Source organism: Arvicola amphibius, chromosome 6 (assembly GCF_903992535.2).
Source record: "Arvicola amphibius chromosome 6, mArvAmp1.2, whole genome shotgun sequence".
NCBI classification, from domain to species: Eukaryota; Metazoa; Chordata; class Mammalia; order Rodentia; family Cricetidae; genus Arvicola; species Arvicola amphibius.
The window spans coordinates 31,711,272-31,734,016 of NC_052052.2; the positions used below are offsets into that span (position 1 = coordinate 31,711,272).

General features: G+C 44.5%; 1 protein-coding gene and 1 pseudogene across 1 annotated transcript; both read left to right on the forward strand.

Moving 5' to 3' along the window:
* The first annotated feature begins 6,987 nt into the window (after positions 1 to 6,987).
* Positions 6,988 to 7,947, forward strand: LOC119817481 (olfactory receptor 2A12-like). The gene has a single exon (XM_038334733.1). The coding sequence runs from the start codon at positions 7,003 to 7,005 to the stop codon at positions 7,945 to 7,947; it is 945 nt and encodes a 314-aa protein (XP_038190661.1). The 5' UTR covers positions 6,988 to 7,002.
* Positions 7,948 to 18,192: 10,245 nt separating this feature from the next.
* On the forward strand, positions 18,193 to 19,981 carry LOC119817214 (annotated as a pseudogene).
* Positions 19,982 to 22,745: the final 2,764 nt, after the last annotated feature.

Consider the following 22,745-nt stretch of genomic DNA (forward strand, 5'->3'; position numbering starts at 1 on the left):
CCCTCTGGGTCCTTCTCCAGACACAAAACCAGAAAACTTTTTCAAGTACTCATTTTAGCAAATGAGCCAATTCTCACATGGCTCATTAATAAGGCATTGCCATCTGGGGGCCAGTTAAGGCGTCCTTGCTTGTGAGAGCTGTGGATCTGCTGCCTTCTCCTTTCTCAAAGCTCACCGTCTTCTCCTTCACGTCTGTGGGTACACCTGAGTCAGAATGAAATCTCTAGAGTGTGACTTTTCTTCATGTTGACCTCTGTGAAGTAGGTCCAGCTCTGAGCAGCACAAACATTTTGGTTAGAGCAGAGATAGAGCCATTAGCTTGAATTCTCACATTAAGCATCTGATAGTCAAGGGGCAGATTCAGCCTCACCCCAGAAGCAAGTGGCCAGGCCCTGGAGCTGGTTCTACCAATTCACCAGCTGGGTGACCTTTGCCAAATTGCTCATGTTTTCCAGGGAAAACATTCTTGAGAATGTCTAACTGTTGCAGTCATTAATAAATACAGCATGTGCAGTCCTTTGGAGCAGCCATGTGGCCCAGCCATATCTACCTACCTTTTTGAGTTCTGATTTCTATCATGTATCTGTTTTTCTGCCATCTTGATGACATCCATATCTAATTCAAATAGTATGTCTCCCTCTTGAATCCCTTCCCATAAATCTATAATAAAATCTCAATGACCAAAAACAGCAAAGTCAGGGTGACTGTGTCACTCTACACGTGACATTCAATTGGTTCTATCTGCTTCTCTCTGAACCTCTTTCCTTATCTATCCTGGGGGAGGAAAATCTCTGTCTGGACTCTACCGCATCTCCAGAGATAATCAGGATCAACAACAGGAGTGAAGAGAGTTGGGGGTCAGAGCTGTGGAACAAGGATTAGCAGCACCACTTCAGGGGCCAAGGTGCTTCTGATTAGAGCTGATTGCCAATTACTAAGGTGTAAATACTCCCATCATGGCCAATGGCATGGTTGCAAGACATGCCACTGAACAGCAGTTGAGATTACATGTCATCATACAGTGTTTAACCAGCAAATGCACCACACTAAGCAACTGGTATAACAGAGAGTACAGAAAAATGGAGTTGCCCATCAGGATGTGCAGAGTTTAGAACCTGTGTTGCCTTTACATGTTTTTAAGGCTATGAATCAAACTCTAGCTCCAAACCTTCTATTTAGTCAGTTGCAATATCGTTAAACACATTCGTAGACACTCTATCTTTGTTCCCAATACAATTTATTTAATTGTCATTTTATAACTAATGTTTACTATTGGCTGTGTTTAAGGAACATCTCACAGGAATTCTAACCCCTTATCAATCAGTCACTATAACCAGGAAGACTTTATAGTACAGTCTTCTTCTGAATCCTTAGGAAACGAAGACACAGAAAGCAGGGATGAAGATGCCAAGTCAAGGAGCACTGGCCCGTATTTGGGGCAGGGTGCTGACATCATCACATTTTATTTCTCTAGCCAGCCATTTGAGAAGAGGTTACTATTGGAATTCTACAGAAGAGGCTGCTGAGGCAGAATAACACCAAGCTCAAGAGAACATGCTCCAGAGCTTGATATATTTAGACACAAATTCTTATTTACATTTAAGAGACATGACCTGTGTATTTTCTCATTCCACTGGCATGGAGATGTCACTGCTGACTCCATGTTGGTATGTCATGTTGTGGGACATTTGTATACTGTGAAGAGGCATTAATGTGATCGGTATAATAAAAAGCTGAACGGCCCAGTAGCTAGGCAGGTAAATCTTCTGGGCAGAGAGAAGACAATTGAGGTGCTAAGAGATACCATGGGGACACAGGGATTCAGATATACAAAATGAAAGAAAGGTTAAAAAAAATCAAATGGTAAAATGCATAAGTCGGTTAATTTAAGTTATAAGAGCTAGTGGGACAAGCCTAAACTAAGCCCAAGCTATCGTAATTAATATTAATTCTCCATGTCATTATTTGTAGAACTTGACTCAGAGAAAAATCTGCCAATAATGTCATGGTTGGCATTTTGGGTTTGTTTTTCTGTTTATGTGTATGAGTGTTTTGTCTGCACCTACACGTATATTCCACGTGCGCGTTCCTTGGGAGATCAGAAGCGAGCACTAGGTCCTCTAGAACTGGAGACACAGACGGCTGTGAGCTTTTATGTTAGTGCTGGGAATCAAACCAGGTCTCGTGTAAACCCAGCAAGTACTGTTTTCTCAAATCTAACCCTCCAGCCTCAATTGTTGATGACTCTTCGTTAGCACCAGAGTTTCTGGTTAACTTGCTCAGATATTACACACTGGAGAAGGGAGGACTATGGTTGAGGAAGGAAGAGGGGTGTGACTCACACGTGGACTCATTGAGTGTCAGGGCTCAGGGTTTGGGGCAGTAAAAGAGGAATCCGAATGAGAAATTAAGTCCTTGACCAGGTCTTATCAGGTGACCAGGTCTCAGCTTCTCTTCTCTGAACTACTCTTATTCCCCAATTAGTGTAGGAAAGGGAACAGGTCACCACTTCTACCTCTGTGGGTTGTTTTCTCCTGATTTCCCCCCACGGGCATCACTTTAGTGCTCTTGTTGACAGCACCCAGGGATCATCTTAGCATCCCTACTGGGAACAGAAGTGGCCCTTTCCCAGCTCTCCCAGGGAAGCTCAGAGAGGAGGCAGGGCCATAAAATCTCAGGATCTTGCCCCACTGGGAAGAGATGAAGATGTCTGAACTTGCCTTTGTTAAGCAGGGTTTTATAGGGGCCATCTTCAGCTAGGGCAGGCTTACTTGCAGAGGAACAATGAGATTCAGTCCCTCAAACTCCACAGTACCTTTGAAGTTTTCTGGAAGATGAGCTGCCTAGAATCCCAAGTCTTTGGATTCGGTTGCTTTGGTCTCTTTCCCATTAGCGAAAGAAACAGCTAGTCTGTGACACAGTCCTTGGATTTCCAAGTGGTAAGATGGTCACTGGTGTTTGACTTGCGGGTGTGGTTCAGGCAAGTGGGTCTAGAGATAATAATTGGCCAAGCCATCCGTGTCCTCTGTGCACACATCTCAGACTCCCCAGACCTCTTCCCTTACTGCCTGCTCTTCTTCCTTCCCGGTCTCAACCTTGTGTCCTTACTTCTTTCTTTCCTCCTCCCTTTATTAATTTAACACATATTTGCAGAATGTCTGTTTCAAGTCAAGTTGAGAAGCATAGACTATGGATTTCTGAACTCAAAGATCTCAAGTGAAGCAGAAAGCCGTATCCAAGAAAGTGCAGTGATGGTCAATATGCCCTTAATGGAGACCCCACACCACAGAGACATAGCTTGGTACATGTGGACAGAGCAATCATGATTGTTTTTTTTTTTTTTTTTTTTTTTTTTGGGAGGATGGGTGTTGTGAGCCTGCTGTGGCCTAGCCTGGCATTAAACTCTCTATTCAAGTATACCCTTGGACACCTCATCCTGAACCTTACAGATGCTGACTTTGTATGTTGAAACTTTCATGTGTAGACTTTACTGCCTATAAATCAACCATGATATCTTACAGCTGTGAATAATTGGCTCACACACTTGGGACGGCAGTCTTGGTTGTGTCCCTGTAAGCCAAGTCAGAGGGCCACTGGGCTAGGAAACCACAAAGGGCTGTGGATCACTCAAACATGTCCCAGTGCCTTAGAAACCGCACCTCAAATGCTCTTTCCTTGGATCCTTCTACTTTGAATACATTCCAGCGTCTCTCACATTCAGACAGGAGGGGAAATCTCCTCAGAGGACCAGGGTTGTGGCTAGCCATCCGATTCTGTCCTACGAGGGCTCTGGCTTCTGTTGAGTCATAAGCTCAACTAGATAAACAAAGTGAAGACTTTGCCCTCCTCACATCCCCACTTCAGAAACTGTGTGCCAGAAGCAGAGAAAGTGACTGAGAGCCAGCTCTGATGACACACCCCCTAAACTCCCGGTTCTTCCATGCAGAGATTGTGTGTGGAATGAACTGCCCTCTCTAGGCTTTAGGTGTTCACCTATAACACACAGGTAAGAACTCTTCCTTCACTGAGCTGTTTTGATTTTCAGCTAAAGTTAGTGCAACAACAGCTGGAATGTATAATTTCCCCCCAAATCAGTTAATTACCCATACATCCATAGCCTATTAGAGATAATTCTCTTAGTTGTGTGGGGTTCCAGTTGACAAAAGAGTAAAAAAAGGGTTTGTTCAAGTTGTTTGGTGTCAAAATTGATATCGGCTCCCTCTAGCCTTCTTCAGATTGTCATTGGTCAATGAGCAAGAAATGCAGGATGTCTCTTACCTAGGTTAGGGTGGGAGGTGACAGCATAATAGGGGAGGCTTCCTGGCTAAGCTGAGTCCTGCTGTGGCTGCAGTGTGGGCAACATGGTGCAGGAAGTGATCTGCTCTATATGATGAGAGTCTAGGCACATGGTGCAGGAAGTGATCTGCTCTATATGATGAGAGTCTAGGCACATGGTGCAGGAAGTGATCTGCTCTATATGATGAGAGTCTAGGCACATGGTGCAGGAAGTGATCTGCTCTATATGATGAGAGTCTAGGCACATGTCTTAAGGTATGAGAGAGGCACAGGCATGCAGGATTCTGGGAGTGCTTACATGGAGATTTGTGTATTGAGAGATGGCAGACAGAGGAGACAGATGTGTGCTGAGTCTGGGTCTTGACAGGCAGGCAGGATAGGAATGACCTGTGCATCTGACTGAATTGACAGGTATTGAGAGTTCTTAAAGGATTTTAACAGTGGCCAGATAGGAGCCCTTCCCTCCTGTTTCCTTCCCCTTTGCACCACCAATTCCCCATTATAGTCCCCCATTCATTCCTCAGAGAAGGTAAGGCTTCCCTATGGGTAGTCAACAAAGCCTAGCACATTGCTTCGAGGCAGGACCCAGGCCCTCCCCACTATATCTAGGCTGAACAAAGCATCCCTCCAGAGAGAATGGGCTCCAAAAATCCAGAATTGAAAGTATTTTTAAAAATTAAAATAAAAGAGACTGTCATGAAGGAGGACTATTTAGAGGTATAGGCACTTGGAGACACTGATGCACAAATGTCAGGAGAGATGATGGGCTCCTGACCTGGGGGAAAGGAAGGGCAGCTGTGAGGGCTATGAGCAGTAGACTGGTCAGGAGAGGGGATAGGGACAGGGAAAGAGAAGACTGGGGATGTCTAGGAGTCTCTTTCATGTTTCTACTCCCATCAAAAGCAATTTCTGCTCTAACTATTGTCTTGCTAATTAGCATGAGTGGTTCAGGCTATTTTGAGCAATGTTAGGAAATTTCCTTTTCATGTCTTTCCTTGAGCGTGTGTTTGTATGTGCCTTCGTGTTTGCATATTGTTTCATAAATATAGTTAATGATAAAATTTGTATTGCATTAAATGTGTTCAACTTTAGGGAACACAGCCAAACACACACTAAAGGAATCAGTTTTATTTCCTCTCCCATTAGAGCCAGTAACTCTCATCAATAGATTCTGTTATCGTAGCCAGGCTGGTAGGGTGTGGTGATGTGAGACTGAGAAGAGGAGGTGGGCACTGGCGCTGTGCTGTTCTTTTGTAATCTCCAGATGTAATGGTGCTGAGAACCTCGGCCTCCTCAGTGCTCACTGGACAGCTGCCTATGAAATGGCCTTTAAATGTGTTCACTGTTCTATAGGAGCCTCTGTTTTTATTACATATTTTTCTAATACCTTGTATCAATATCTTGAATACTTCTAGCTTATTCTAGATTACCATTGTTTTTCCCCTCCACAGAAAGTGCTCATTTAAAGAATTCTTACCTTTGCTTTCACTAAAAGGAGTAGTATATTTATCAGGTTTGATTCCAAAAAATTGGCTGCTTTAACTTTAAAGTTCAAACACACAGTATATCCAGAATTGATTTCTGTGTGCAGGTGGAGCTAGGAGTAAGAAAGGAAAAAAAGAATTGTCCTGCTCCCATACCCACATCATCCATCATCATCGGAAGACTCCAGTGTCTCCAGCGCACTGCACATGCGATTTTCTGTCATGACCCATAGGACTATTGTGTGGGCCTGCATCTGAATGATACTTGCTCCGTCTTATTCATCTACGGTTTACTCTCTATTTTGCATATATCTGTAGTGTGTGTGTGTGTGTGTGTGTGTGTGTGTGTGTGTGTGTGCAGAGACCGACATAGGATTCTTCCTCAGTTGCTCTCACCTTATTCCCTTATTCACTGAGGGAGGGACTCTCAGCCAACCTCAGTCCTCGTCATTTCAGTTGGGGATCCCCTTCTCATTTTGGGGATCCCCTGTCTCGGCCTTCCCAGAGCTGGAAGGAGAGGGGTGAGAGTGCATACAACGTGCCATGTGATAAATGATATTTCGAGGAGTTCTGGGGGATGCTTTAGATATTCATCGTCATCCTGAGACATGAGTGTCAGCAGCCTCTTTTAATAGATTAAGAAACTGCGGCATTGGGAGATTCAGTAACCTGAGAAGAGTGCACAGAGATGGAACGGTGTGCTCACACCCTCGCTTTTTTTTTTTTTTTTTTTTTTTTTTTTTTTTTTTTCTTTTTTTTTTTTTTTTTTTGGTTTTTCGAGACAGGGTTTCTCTGTAGCTTTGGAGCCTGTCCTGGAACTAGTTCTGTAGACCAGGCTGGTCTCGAACTCACAGAGATCCGCCTGCCTCTGCCTCCCGAGTGCTGGGATTAAAGGCGTGCGCCACCGCCGCCCGGCTCGCCTTTCTTTTCTTAATTAAACATATTATTTTTTTCTTTTATGTATATGGGTTTTCTTTTTCGACCTGCAAGTCTATGCACCACACGTGTGCCTGGCCTGTGGAGCAAGAAGAGGGAGTCAGATGGCCTGGAACTGGAATCACAGGCAGTTCTGAAACAGCCCTGAGCTGTCTGCTCTTGGAACAGAAGTCAGTGCTCTTTAACTCTGAGCCATATCTCCAGCATATGTCTTCCCTTGCTGCCTCTATAACTGAAATGTGACTGGAGACACATATATGAATGCGATTCTCTTACAGGCTCCACCATGTGGATGATTCCAGGGCAAAACCAAAGCTGGGTTTCTGAGTTCATCCTGCTTGGCTTCTCCAGTGACCCCACGACCAACAGCATCCTCTTCATTGTGTTCCTTCTCATCTACCTGACCTCAGTCATGGGCAATGGGCTCATCATCCTGCTGGTCTGCCTGGACACACAGTTGCACACTCCCATGTACTTCTTTCTCTGTATTCTCTCTCTGTTGGATATGGGCTATGTCACCACCACCATGCCCCAGATGTTGGTGCATCTTCTTGCTAAATCTCAGACCATCTCCTTTGCTGGCTGCTGGATACAGATGTATGTCTTTGGGGCCCTGGGTATAACTGAGTGCACCTTCTTTGTTGTCATGGCTTATGACAGATATGTGGCCATTTGCCACCCACTTCGCTATACTGTCATCCTCAACTGGGATCTGTGCATATGGTTGGCAGCAGGGACTTGGATCTGCGGTTTCCTTTTCTCTCTGTTACATACTTTCTTCACCATGAGTTTGCCATATTGTGGGCCTAACAGGGTTAACCACTATTTCTGTGAAGGCCCTGCAGTGCGCAGCCTGGCTTGCATGGATACCCACCTCATTGAGATGGTAGACCTGGTCTTGAGTGTTTTTGTGGTTGTTACCCCCATTGCCCTCATTGTGGCCTCCTATGTTCATATTGCCAAGGCGATTCTCAAGATCAAGTCCACCCAGGGCCGCTGCAAGGCTTTCTCTACCTGTGCCTCCCACCTGACTGTGGTCTCATTCTTCTATGGTCCATCTACTTACATCTACATGAGACCCAACTCCAGCTACTCTGCTGAGCGAGACAAGCAGATCTCACTGTTTTACAATGCCTTCACTGCCTTGCTCAACCCCGTGGTCTACAGTCTGAGGAACAAAGACATCAAGAGGGCATTTCTCAAGGTGGTGGGGCATGGTAGGGTGGATTAGTGAACCAGGAAATAGGAGAAGCAAAATTAGAGTATTCAATTTTTAAGAGAAGGACAGTGTCTTTATTATATGTAACTGACCTATGTGTTTGAACCAACATAGTAATTGGTAAGTGGGGCAAACCACTGTGAAACCACGATGCTATTTTGATTGATGGGCTGCACTACGGTATAATTCAAAGCGCCTCAGTAATTCTACTGGATTATACATGAAGACATTTATTATTATTAAACATATTTTTTATTCATTCTTTGGGAATTGTACGTTATGCTCCCCAGTCCCATCATTTCCCAGTCCTTCCATATCTGCCCTCTACCCTTGTAAGTCCCCTTCAAAAGAAAATAAAAAAATTAAAATTGAAATAAAAAAACAGTATCTCACCACCCCCTATGTGTAACGACCTGTTTCTCTATCAATCTCAGCTTTCGCTCACGCCAGTCACAGCTGTTGTGTCTCCTGTTCTACAGCACCGTACCACTCTGCTCCTCTGTCTTTCCTGCATCTCCATCACATATTCATTTGTTGTAGTGGGATTGGAAGCTGCGGTGTGTCACACAATACAAGTTTTTCTCCATACAGATTTACTTACAAATGTTCATGGCAAGGAGTCATTGTTCTTGTTCAAGGCCTCTGGCTTCTGTTACAGCATCAATACTGGATCTTCACCTAGACTCCCTCTGATATCCTATTGTTGACCAGAGTCATGGAGATCCTGTGTCTGTGCTTCCACAGGACAGGCCTCTTTATGATCCCCAGCAGCTTATAAGATGTGGTCGATGTTAGGGTGGGGCTACTTAAGGCCCTGGATTTGGGTCTGGGTAGTAGCTGATTTGGTCAGCCTGAGTGTTCACCAGCCTCCCCCCCCCCCGAGAAGGAGGCCAGGTCTCCCTAATCCCATGAGGGGTGAGGCCAGAACCCCACAAGCCACTTCCTAGGATACCTTGCAACTCCTGGTGAGAGGCTAGGCCAGATCTTTTGTGAGCTTCAGTCTGCAAGGGGCAGGGCCAGCTCTCCTTTGGCTGGCAGCCATTGAGGGGAGAGACCAGCTCTTCTGTGCTCGTGCCTCCAGCTCTCATGCTTACATCAGTGCTGGTACTACAGGTCAGTAAGGGGCGGGGCCAACAATATCTTGGAGCCTGTGAGAGTTACAAGCTCAGCATGGCACTCAGACATCATTAGCAAGCCTTTAGGTGATAGCCCAGAGCACAGACATCTGCATGGCCTTTTGTGGTAATCTGGGCCTTAGTCATCAACACAGATCATGTCCACTATTGGATGTCAGACCTAGAGAGCATCCCCTGTGGCAACACGGGCCCAGACATCTCCATGGTCTCAGGGGCACCATGATTGCAGTGGCACAGGCCACTGAGATCAGTATGGCCCCAGGTTGCAGCATCAACCTGATGCTCCTGGACATCAACATGGCTCCAAGAGACAGTCCAGACCATAAACACCAGCATGGCCCTTGGAGATAACTCAGGTCACAGATAGTAACACAGACTCTGGCTGCTGTGGAACCAGGTATCCAGATACGGCCCTTGGCAATAGCCCAGGGCTGGATAAAAACCACTGCTTCAGGTAGCTACACGGGCTCCTCATACTGACCTGTTCCTCACCACCAAGTCTCCAGTTCTACCTCCCTCCACAGCACAGGAACTGCTCCCCATCTCTTTTTCTCCCATCTCTCAACTACATGTTCTTATCATTACCATCTTTCAGTCATATATTTGTCCGCCATGGTGCTGCCCATGTTCCTGGCCCTTGGGGCCAGACATTCATTATTTGTTTGTGTTGGTAGCTGTATGTTTGGAGTGATCTTCTGTTCTCTCAAATCCATCACGAAGGAGGAATCTTATATCTAACATGTCATCCTAGAAAAGGAACAGTAGACAAACTCACAATGACTCAGCTTCTCAAGAGTAACCTGATTCTCTGTCCACACATTCTTTTGGTCTAAGCAAGTAGTGTGGTCCAGCCTGACAGTAGGAGGTGGGAAGGTTTTTCTCTAGAGGGAAGTAATACATGAGGGAAGTTATACATGTTATGTGACCGTGGTCTGATATGTTGATTCCTCTACTTAGAAGGAAGCAAGTAACATGCATTACTTAATCAGGTGTAGTTCCCCGAACACAGCAGCATAACTATAAATTAATATAACACATTCTAACTGTGGATAGCATGATAGTAGAGAGAGCAGAATGCTGTCATTATATGCTAAGATGATGTGGGATGTCCCTCTGTATATGTTTTTCTTTTATTGGTTATTGAATAAAGCAACTTTGACCTATGGCAGGAGAGAATATATTCAGGATGGAAGAGAGAGATAGAGAGAGAGGAGGCGAAGTCAGGGAGACGTCATGTAGCTGCTGAAGGAGAAAGATGCTGGAACTTTTATTGGTAGGCTAAAGCCTCATGGTGATACACAGATTAATAGAAATGGGTTAATTTAAGATGTAAGAGTTAGCTAGAAGCCGGGCGGTGGTGGCGCACGCCTTTAATCCCAGCACTCGGGAGGCAGAGGCAGGCGGATCTCTGTGAGTTCGAGGCCAGCCTGGTCTACAAGAGCTAGTTCCAGGGCAGGCTCTAAAAAAGCTGCAGAGAAACCCTGTCTCGAAAAAACAAAAAAAAAAAAAAAAAAAAAAAAGAGTTAGCTAGAAATATGCCTAAGCTATTGGCTAAGCAGTGTTATAATTAATATAGTTTCTGTGTGATTATTCGGGTCTGGGCGGCTGTTTACAAAATGGCACCTAATGTAGGGAGTGGATACACGTAAGACCTAAAAAAGCTTTTTAAAAAATCAAGGGCTTATCCACCCACAAAAATGGGAGCCAAGTGCAGTTTTTTGGAAGCTGCATTTTTTTTTCAGATAGGCTCTGTTTGCTGGCAGTGAACCGAGGTACGGTTCCTTTAAGAGAAGGCTTCCTGACTCAGCATTAGCAGCATAAACTGCATGGGCTTCTTTAAGAGACAGCGTCCTAGTTAGTGCTGGCAGCATGAATCTCTGATTCTTTCTGGAGGTCCTGAACTTTAATGGGGTTGGTGGGCCAATTGCTACAGCTTGCTTAATGGCAGCATAGACCTGCTGCATCCTGTCCCTGGAGCTCTACGAACCATGCTCACTGCCCCAGCTCAGTGGCCATAGGAGTATAGAAGAAATTACTCACAGCTGCTCCCAATACCAATGGGCTCACCGATGGAAACCAAAGCCGTTTGCAGAATGTATTGCTAGACTAATGGAGGCTATGCAACGTCCATCAAAATCTGAACAAAATTCTTCACAGACCTCAAAAGAAAAATCCTTAACTTCATATGGAAAGGCACAAAATCCAAGGTAACGAAAACAATCTTGTACAATAAAGGAACTTCTGGAGGCATCACAATCCTTGATTTCGAACTCTACTATAGAGCTAAAGTACTGAAAACATCCAGGTATTGGTATAAAGATAGACAGGAGGCCCAGGTGTCCAGGAAGACGCCCCCAGCTAGGTCCTTGGGCAGCTGAGGAGAGGGTGCCAGAAATGTCCAGATCCTATTGCCATACTCATGAATATCTTGCATATCACCATAGAACCGTCACCTGGCATTGGATGGAGAAAATGACAGAGCCCCACATAGGAGCACCGGACTGAGCTCCCAAGGTCCCGATGAGGAGCAAAAGGAGGGAGATCATGAGCAAGGAAGTCAGGACCGTGAGGAGTGCGTTTACCCATTGAGACGGTGGGACAGATCTAACGGGAGACCACCAAGTCCAGTTGGAATGGAACTGATGGAACAGGGGACCAAACCGGGCTCTCTGAATGTGGCTGACGGTGGAGGAGGACTGAGAAACCAAGGACAACGGCAATGAATGTGAACTCTACAGCATGGACGGGCTCACTGTGAGCCTTAACCTTCACCTGGCGATGGATGGAGATAGAGACAGAGCCCCACATTGGAGCACCGGACTGAGCTCCCAAAGTTCTGATGAGGAGCGGATGGAGAGAGATCATGAGAAAGAAAGTCAGAACCATGAGGGATGCGTTCACCCACTGAGACGGCAGGACAGAACTAATGGGAGACCACCAAGTCCACTTGGAATGGGACTGATGGAACATGCGACCAAATCGGACTCTCTGAGGGTGGCTGATGGTGGAGGCTGACAGAGGAGCCAAGGACAATGGCGATGGGCTTGGTCTCTACGACATGGACGGGCTCTGTGTGAGCCTTGTCAGTTTGGTTGCTCACCTTCCTGGACCTGGGGGGAGTTGGGAGGACCTTGGAATCAACATAGTGTAGAGAACCCTGATGGTTGTTTGGCCTCAAGAGGGAGGGAGTGGGGGTGTGGGTGGAGGGGAGGGGAGGGAAGGGGGAGGAGGAGGGGAGGAGATGGCAATTTTTAATAAAAAATAAATAAACTGGAAAAAAAAAGACAGACAGGAGGACCAATGGAATTGAATCAAAGACCAGTATATCAATCCACATACCTACAAAAACAACTGATTTTTTTGACAAAAACCAAAAAATATATGATGGGAAAAAAGCATATTCAATAAATGGTGCTGGCATAACTGGATATGAACATGTAGAAGAATGTAAATAGTACATATCTATCACCATGCACAAAACTCAAGTTCAGGAGGATCAAAACCCCAACATAAAACCAACCACACTGAACCTCATAGAAGCGAGAGTTGGAAGTACACTTGAATGCGTTTATACAGGAGAACCCTTTCCACTGGTCACCAAGAGAACACATAATCCAGTAAAAAAATGGCATACAGGCCTAAATAGAGAACTCTTAACAAACGAATTTAAAAGGGCTGAAAGATGCTTAAAGAATTGCTGAACATCCTTAGTCATCAGAGAAATGCAAATCAAGACAACTCTGAGATTCCAGGCATGGAAAACTGGCCAGAACTTGTGGCAGGGTGCTGATATCATGACATTTTATTCCTCTAGCCAGCCTAGAAGGAAAGAGATTACTATTGGAATTCTACAGGAGGGGCAACTGAGGCAGAATATCACTAAGTTCAAGAGAACATGCTCCAGACCTTCATAACTTTTGATTCAAATTCTTATTTGCACCTAAGAGACATGAGCCCTTCCGGGAGTTCTCTCACTCCTCTGTCATGGAGATGTCACTGCTGACTTCCATGCTACTTTGACGTTGCTGACTGTTGTTTGTTTATTTATATGAGCATTTTCCCTGCATATTTGTATGTACAGCACATGCATGCCTGGTCCTGAGGAGGTCAGAAGACAGCACCAGACCCTCAAGAACTGGAGATATTGATTATTGGGAGCTGCCATGTGTGCTTGGAAACAAACGAGCTTTTTCTCAGCTCAAGTCCCCATTGTAGTCGACTCTTCGTTAGCACCAGAGTGACCGAGTAACTTGTTACACAACAGAGAAGGGAGTACTGTAATTTGTTCCAAGGTAGTTGAGGAAGAAAGAGGATTGTGACCCAAGCAAGATCTCATTGAGGATTTGGGCTACATGTAAAAGAAGAATCAGAATGAGAACTTAAGTCCTTGATCTGTGTATCAGAAGATCAGGTCCCACCTCCTCATTTCTGAGCTGCTCTTATTCCTCAATTAGTCTAAAGAAGGTCACCAGTCCTCAAACCGTGAGTTTGTTTCATCCTGCTCTTTTCCCAGGGGTCTCCCTGTACTGCTCTTGTTGACAGCATTCACGGATCCTCTTAGCATCCCTACTGGGAACAGAAATGGCCCCTTCCCAGCCCCCCTGGGTAGTCTCAGAGAGGAAGCAGAGTCATAAAAATTCCGCATCTGTTCCCAGTGGGTAAAGGTGAAGATGTCTGAGCTTGTCTTTGTTAAGCAGGGTTTTATAGATGTCATTTTCAGCAGCTGGTACTGGCATACTTGCAGAGGAAATGAGAAACCCAACCCTCAACATCTACAGCACCTTTGAATTTCTCTGGAGACTGAGCTTCCTAGAATCCTGACACTCTGGACTCAGGTACTTCAGGGTGCTGCCCCTTTATTCTCTTTCCCATTAGAGAAAGAAACAGCTTGTTAGTGACACAGTCCTTGGATTTTCAACTGGTAAGATGGTCACTGGTGTTTGACTCCTGGGTGTTGTTCAGGGATCTGTGGGTTTAGTGATAATAACTGGTCAAGCATCCATCTCTAGTTCCTCTGTGCGCACATCTCAAACTCCCCAGACCTCTTCCCTTGTTGCCTGTATTTCTTTTTGCTCTTTATCAACCTTGTGTCCTTATTTCCTTCTTCCATCCTTCCTTTATTAATTTATATGTACAGAGTGTTTGTCTGTTTCAAGACATATTGATTAACAGACTGTAGCGTTCTGAGCTCAAAGATCTATAGTGAATCAGAAAGCCATATCCCTGAGAGAGCAGTGATGATCAATGTCCTTAAAGGAGACATGATAACATAGAAACACAGTTTGATATTTTGTGGGTAGAACAACCGTGATTGTTTTGGAGTGGAAAGAGGTTATGAGTTTGCTGTAGCGTAGACTGGCATTAAACTTTCTATATGTTCGAATATATCCTTGGACTCCTCAACCTAAACCTTACAGATGCTGGCTCTGTAGGATGGAGCTACCATGTGTCCCTTTTTTCTGCCTGGAAATCAACCATGAGGTTTTCAGCTGTGACTATCAGACTCAGAGACTTGGACCAGCAGTCCTGGAGGGACAATGTAAGCCAGGTCAGAGACCACTGGGCTAGGAAACCACAAAAGTCTATGGATCATTAAGTGGTGATCCAATGCCATAGAAATCACACCTCAAATAGTTTTTCCTTGGAATCTTATACTTTTAATACATTCCAGGACTGTCCACATCCAGACACAGGGTGAATTTCTTCAGGAGATCTGGTCAGTGGTTCGCCTTCCCACTCCGTCCTTGGAGGGCTCTGGCCTGTGCTGGGTCTCCGTAAGCTCAACTAGGTGGACAATGAAGACCTTGCCTTCTTCACCTCTGCACTTTAGATCCTGGGTTCCAGAAGCACAGAAGGTGACTGAAAGCCACGCTCTCCTGTCAAACCATCTAAACTCCCATTTCTATGCAGAGATTGTAATCTGGAATAAGATGCTCTCTCTAGGCAGTAGGTTTTCATTTGTAATACACAGTTTAGAACACTTCCTTCCATGAACTTGTGATTTTAAACTAAAGTTAGCACCACAATAGCTGAAATGTATTATTTACCCGGTAAGTATTCATTGTTCTTTATTATTGCAAAGGTTAGGGCATCACCCATATGATATTCTCCATCAGAAACAGTTCTTTCTTAGTTGTGTGGGGTTTCAGTTAACAAAAGAGTAATAAAACATTTCTCCAAGTTAATTGGTGTCAAAATTGATACCAAGACCCTCTAGGATTCCTCAAATTGCAACTGGACAATGAGCAAGAAATGTATGATGTCACCTACCTGAGTTAGGTTTGGTAGGTGGTAGCATAACAGGGAAGGCTTCCTGGCTGATCCGACTACTCCTGTGGCCACGGTGAGGGCAACATGATGCAGGAGGTAGTTTCCCCTCCATGATGAGAATCTAGGCACTTGTCTTAAGATATGAGAGGGACAGAGGTATTCAGGATACCAGGAGTGCTTGCATAGAGATTTGTGCATGGAGAGATTGCAGACAGAAGAGACAGGTGATCTCTGGGTCTTGACAGGCAGGCAGGTTAGGAATGACCTGCGCATCTGATTCAATTGACAGGGCATGGGAGCTCTTTTTAAAAGGATTTTAACAGGATACAGGTGGGATCAGTGTGGTTTCTTTAAAAACTTCTGCAGCAGTCACATGGAGGACTTGTTGATGCAAACAAATGGCAGGCATTGAGACGGGAAGTGGAGCCAAAGTCCTGCGCCTAAACAAGAAGCTATTTGCAGTTGATACCTGTTATGGAAGGTAAAATCTGTCTTTTCCAATACAGTACTACTATGCATATCAGTTATAGCAGGGCAGGCATCATGTCCGGGAGTAGTTAGCCAATAGAAATCTGATTCCATGATTTTGTTTTGGTATTTTTTGTTTAGATTTTCTTTTTTTAATTTTTTAAAAAGTGTTTTTTGAGCCGGGCGGTGGTGGCACATGCCTTTAATCCCAGCACTCGGGAGGCAGAGGCAGACGGATCTCTGTGAGTTCGTGGCCAGCCTGGTCTACAAGAGCTAGTTCCAGGACAGGCTCCAAAGCCACAGAGAAACTCTGTCTCGAAAAACCAAAAAAAAGTGTTTTTTGTTTTGTCTTGGAAGAGAGAATGGGAGAAACAGCATGAAGATGAGTGGGGAGGATCTTGGAAAATTTGGAGGGTGGGAAGAATATGATTTAAGTGTACCGACCATAGCTCAGGCTATGTTGAACAGTTTTTGAAATTTCCTTTACATGTCGTTCCTTGAACATATGTTTGTATGTGCCTCTGTGTTTATATATTGTTTCATATTTAAATTGCTGAGCAATGGAACAGATGTGTGTTCAACTTTAGGGAATACTGTCAGGCACACAGTAAAGGGATCATTTTAATTTACTCTCTCATTGGATCCAGTTACTCTTGTCAGTGCTAGATTCTGTTATCATAGCCAGGCTGGTAGGCATCTGGTGACATGAAATTGAGAAGAGGAGGGTGGGGATTGAACTGTGGTGATCTTTGCAATTTCCAGATGAATAATGGTGCTGAGAACCTAAACCTCATCAGTGCCTACAACTGCCTTGTGAAATGCCCGTTAAGTATTGCTTACTATTCCATTGGCGCATCTGCTTTTGTGATTACATATTTCCAATTATTTGTGTACACATTTTGAGTACTTCTCTTTCATTTTTCTAAATTATCATTTATTTTTTTCTCTCCATGGAAACTGCTCTTTTGAAAAAAAATCTTATGTTTGCTCCCCCTAAAATAATAGATATATTCTATCAGGTGTGATTCCAAAAAATTGGTTGCTTTAGATTTACCACTGAAACCTGGAATTGATTGTTGTCTGCAGAGAAAGCTAGGAGTAAAAAAAAAAAAATGACTTTCCTGCTGTGATAGCCACACGATCCATCAGCATTCCCCAGGAAGACTACAGTGTCTCCAGTGCACTGCACACGTGACCTTCTGTCCTTACTCATCGGACTACATGTGTGCTTACTGCGTCTGACTGACGTTTGTTCTGTCTTCATCTACTTGCTTACTCTCTATTTTGCATATGTCTGTGGTGTGTGTGTGTGTGTGTGTGTGTGTGTGTTCATAGACTGGCAATGAATCCTTTCTAAATTGCTCTCACCATATTCCTTGAGGCAGGGTCTCTCAGTTGAACTCAGTGCCCATCATTTCATCTAGTGTAGCTAGCTGTCTTATTCTGGGGATGCCCTGTCTCTGCCTTCCCAGATCTGGAATGAGAATGTGAGACTGCATACAACATATTATATGTTATGTGATGATTTCAGGAGTTATGTGGAATGTTTTAGATATTCATCATAATCCTGAGACATGTGCCTCATGAGCCTCATTTGATAAATGAAGAGACTGAGGCATAGGGAAGTTAAATAAGTTGAGAAGAGAATACTGAACAGTGTGCTTAGAACCCACACCCCAGCCTTTATTTTCTTAATTTAAATTACTATTTTCCTCAACCAAAGGATAGATAAGGAAAATATGGTACATTTACTACACAGCATAAAAAAATAATGACATCTTAAATTCTGCAGGCAAATGGATGGAGCTAGAAAACATGATTTTGAGTGAGGTAACCCAGACACAGAAATACAATTATCACATGTACTCACTCATGTGATAAGTGACTCATGAGTGGTTTTTAAACATAAAGCAAAGAAAACCAGCCCACAAATCACAATCCCAGAGAATCTAGACAACAATGAGGACCCTAAGAGAGACATACATAGATCTAATCTACATGGGAAGTAGAAAAAGACAAGATCTCCTGAGTAAATTGGGAGCATGGGGACTTTGGGAGAGGGTTTGACAGGGAGGGGAGAAGCAGGGAGGGCAGCCTAGAAAAATGTAGAGCTCAATAAAAATCAATTTAAAAATCAAAGCATGTTGCTATGAAAAAATTATTACTTTTATTTTATGTGTATGACTTTATGCCTACATACATGTTTGTGTAAAATGTGTGTGTGTTGCTGTGGAGATAAGACAAGGGAGTCAGATCCCCTGGAACTGGAGTCACAGGCAGCTCTGAGTTGTCTTTTTCTCTGTAACAGCAGTCAATGCTCTTAACCTTTGAGCCCTCTCTCCAGCCTGTATCTTCCATTTCTGCCTCTATAGCTGGCCTGTGTCAGGTGACTCATAGATGAATGTGATTCTCTTACAGGCTCCACCATGTGGATGATTCCAGGGCAGAACCAAAGCTGGGTTTCTGAGTTCATCCTGCTTGGCTTCTCCAGTGACCCCACAACCAACAGCATCCTCTTCATTGTGTTCCTTCTCATCTACCTGTGCTCAGTCATGGGCAATGGGCTCATCATCCTGCTGATCTGCCTGGACACACATCTGCACACTCCCATGTACTTCTTCCTCTGTATACTCGCCATGTTGGATATGGGCTATGTCACCACCACCATGCCCCAGATGTTGGTGCATCTTCTTGCTAAATCTCAGACCATCTCCTTTGCTGGCTGCTGGATACAGATGTATGTCTTTGGGGCCCTGGCTACTACTGAGAGCACCTTCTTTGTTGTCATGGCTTATGACAGATATGTGGCCATTTGCTACCCACTGCATTATACTGTCATCCTCAACTGGGGACTATGTATATGGTTGGCAGCAGGGACTTGGATCTGTGGTTTCTTCTCCTCTCTGTTCCATACACTCTTCACCATGAGTCTGCCATATTGTGGGCCTAACAGGGTCAGCCACTACTTCTGTGACAGCCCTTCAGTGCGCAGCCTGGCTTGCATGGATACCCACCTCATTGAGATGGTAGACCTGGTCTTGAGTGCTTTTCTGGTTGTTACCCCCATTGCCCTCATTGTGGCCTCCTACGTTCTCATTGCCATGGCGATTCTCAAGATCAAGTCCACCCAGGGCTGCTGCAAGGCTTTCTCTACCTGTGCCTCCCACCTGACTGTGGTCTCATTCTTCTATGGTCCAGCTTCTTACATCTACATGAAGCCCAACTCCAGCTACTCTGCTGAGCGAGACAAGCAGATCTCACTCTTTTACAATGCCTTTACTGCCTTGCTCAATCCTGTGGTCTACAGTCTAAGAAACAAGGACATCAAGAGGGCATTTCTCAAGGTGATAGGGCATAGTAAGGTGAACTGCTGAATCACAACCCAGAATAAGCTGACTCCGTGAACTCAATGTTGAAGAACAGTGTATTTATTGTCTGTAACCGACCTGTGCATTTGAACACAGATAGTAATTGGTAATTGGGACAAACCACTGTGTAACCATGGAGACCCTTTTGATTGTTGGACTACATTAAGGTATAATCCAAAACACCTCATTAATCTTACTAGATTATACTTGTAGAGATTTCTTCTTTTTAAACATTTTCATTTATTCTTTGGTAATTGTACAGCATACTCCCCAATCCCACTAATTTCTCGTTCCTTCCATATATGTCCTCCATCCTTATAACTTCTTCCCCCCCAAAAAATAAAAAATTAAAATAAAAACCAACATCTCACTGACTTTTCTGTGTAATAACCTGTTTATCACTCTCATCCTTCTCTCACGCCAGTCACAGCCATTGCATCTCCTGTTCTGCGGTACTGTACCACTCAGCCCCTCTGTCTTTCCTGCATCTCCATCACACATTTATTTGTCGTAGTGGCATTTAAAGATCTGGTGTGTCACGCAGTTACCCTTTTTCCCATATAGGTTGACTCGCAGATATTCATTGCAAGGAGTCATTGTTATGGTTCAAGGCCTCTCACTTCTGCTACAGCATCATCACTGGACCCTCATCTAGACTCCACTCTGATTTTCTACTGTTACCCAGAGTCACAGGCTATGGTTTCATGGGACAGGCCCCTTCATGTTCTCCAGCAGTTCATAGATGTTGTAGATGTTGGGGTGCACCAACTCAAGGCACTGGATCTGGGCTTTAGTGGTGGCTGAGTTGGTCAACCTGGGTCTCCACCAGGCCTCTCTCCAACAAGGGGCAGAGTCAGCTCTTCACTACTCTGGGAGAGGTGGGGAAGTTCCCCACTTGCCCCTGCCAAGGATGCCTTACAGCTCCTGGTGAGAAGCTAGGCAAGAGCTCTTACAAGTGGCAGCCTGCAAGGGGCAGGGCCAGCACTCCTGTGGGTGGTGGCCACTGAAGGGAAAGACCGGTTCTCCTGCCCCTACATCAGTGCTGATACTGCAAGTCAGTGAGGGATGGGGCCAGCTCTCCCAAATATGGTGGCTGGCGAGGGGTAGGACCAGCCCTCCTGCAGTCAGTGAGGGTGAGATGGGATCAGCATGGCACTCAGACATCAACATGTCTTCAGGTGGCTGCCCAGACCACTGACCCTGCATGTCCCTTGTGGTAATCTGGGCTTCAGACATCAACACAGACCCTAGCTGCTGTTGGACCTCAGACCCAGACATGACCGTTGGCAGCAGCCCAGATAACACCATGGCCTCAGGCTCCTCATACCAGCCTCTTCATCATCTCTATTGAGTCTCCTGTTCCACCTCTTTCATAGCACATGAACTGCTTCCCTTCTCTTTCTCTTCCATCTCTCCACCACATATTCTCAGCTTTCTCATCTTTTGTCACATATTTGTTCATCATAGTACAAACCACTGTCCTTAGCCTCAGGGCCAGAGATTCACTATTTAAGAAAGGGACAGTATTTTATGTAACTGACCCGTGTTGTTGAACCAACATAGTGCTTGGTACCTGGGACAAGTGACAAGCTACCCGAGGGTACAGTTCCAAACACCAGTAATCTCACTGGGTTAGAGCTGCAAACAATCATTTGTTGTTCATGCTTGTAGCTGTAGGTTGGGAGTGACCTTCTGTCCTCTCACATCCATCCTGAAGGAGGAAACTTGTGTTTCCTAGAACAGAAGGAAAGGAACAGTGGACAAAATCACAATGGCTCCACTTCTCAAGAGAGACCTGCTTTTCTTTCTACACATTCTTTTGACCATAGCAAGTAGTATGGTCCAGTCTGAGAGCAGGTGGTGGGAAGTGGTTTTTGTTTTTGTTTTTTGTCTAGAGAGAAGTAATAGATGTTCTGTGTCCATGGTCTGATATGTTGGTTTCTCTACTTAGAAGCCAGCAAGTCATGTGCATTATGTAACCTGGTGTAGTTCACACCACACAACAGCTTACCTAGAAACCAACATAAAACATGCTAAGTGTGGATAGCATGATTCTAAAGACAGCAGAAGGCTGAGGCAATTTATGCTGAGTAGCACATCACACATGGGCAGAAAAGAAGTACACGGACAGATTGTGGAACAGAACCAAAACAGCTCAGAGAACTAACTTCAGACGTAAATTCAGTGTGGTCTGTGGGAAAACATCATGACCTTGTCTGTCAAGTGACACAATGTTGAAAATGAAGGGAGCAGGGGTCTCATCAGAACCCTCTAGCATCTGATCCCATGATCAGGCAGCAGGCAAGGGCACTTCCCACTGTTGCCTGCTGACGGCTGGCTCCTTTACTACCCTTGGATGGTGGTGGTATGGATTGCCTCTCATCTTCGGAGTAGCTCTTTCTTGACCAAGCAGCAGATTCTTCTCTAATTCATTGTCTGAACTATTCTTTCCTCAGCTGAGGCCTCCTCTAGTTTTATTCTGTGGGCATATATTTTTGAATAATGTTTATTCTTCATTTTTAGTTAATACTCAGTACTATTGTTTACTTATATAGTTAGTTTTTGAGAATTCTCACATATCTTGGGCTGGCTGGAACTTTCCACATTGCCAAAAATGACCTTGAAGTTTATATCTTCCTGCCTCCACCTCCCCAGAGCTGGGACTGTAGGATGGGCTTCTATACCTGTAGTAATTTTGCTTCTTTAATTGATGTTTTTCGTATTTTAAAAGTTTTCACTTAGGTAAAATACAATTAATGCACTTTTTCTGAAAGATTCACTGTGGTTATCCCTGGTTATTCGGGAACTCAGCTGACTTCAAACTGACAGAGATCCTTCAGCCTCTGTCCTCGGAGAGCTGGGATTAAAGGAATACTCCATACCACCTAGTCAACCACTCTTATCTCTTGTCACTTTGCAGTGAATCTAAGAAATTGTTTCTTGATTGAATGTCATGAAAATTTACTTCTGTGTTTTGTCTTCAAAGTTTCTTTTAGGTTTTGTTCCATTCTGAATTAATTTTGTGTATAGTATGTGGAAAAGCCAAATTTCATTCTTTTTCATGTGGATATCCATGTGTCTCATCCACATTTTTGGAAAATATTGTCCTTTGTCCACTGAACATTCTTTATGTCCTTGACTAAAATAGTTAATACATTGGTTCTCACACATTGTCCTTCTTTCAAGGTAGTTTGGCCTGCTCTCAGTCACTGGTTTATGGCTGTGGAGAGACACCATGACTGTAGCAACTCTTATAAAGGAAAGCATGTGATTCGGGGCTTGCTCACAGTGTCAGAGGTTTAGCCCATCATTTAACATCATGGTAGGGGCATGGCAGAACTCATGTCACTGCAGCAGTAGCTGAGCGCTACATCCTGACCACTGGCAGAGAGACACTGGACATGCCATGGGCTTTTGAGAGCTCAAAAGCCACCTCCACTGACAGGGTTCCTGCAATAAGGCCACACCTCCTAACCTTTCCGAAGTGTTGTACTTTCTAGTGACTAAGCATTCAAATATATGAGTCTATGGGAGGGGAACACTCAGGTTTGAATTAGTCCATTGCACT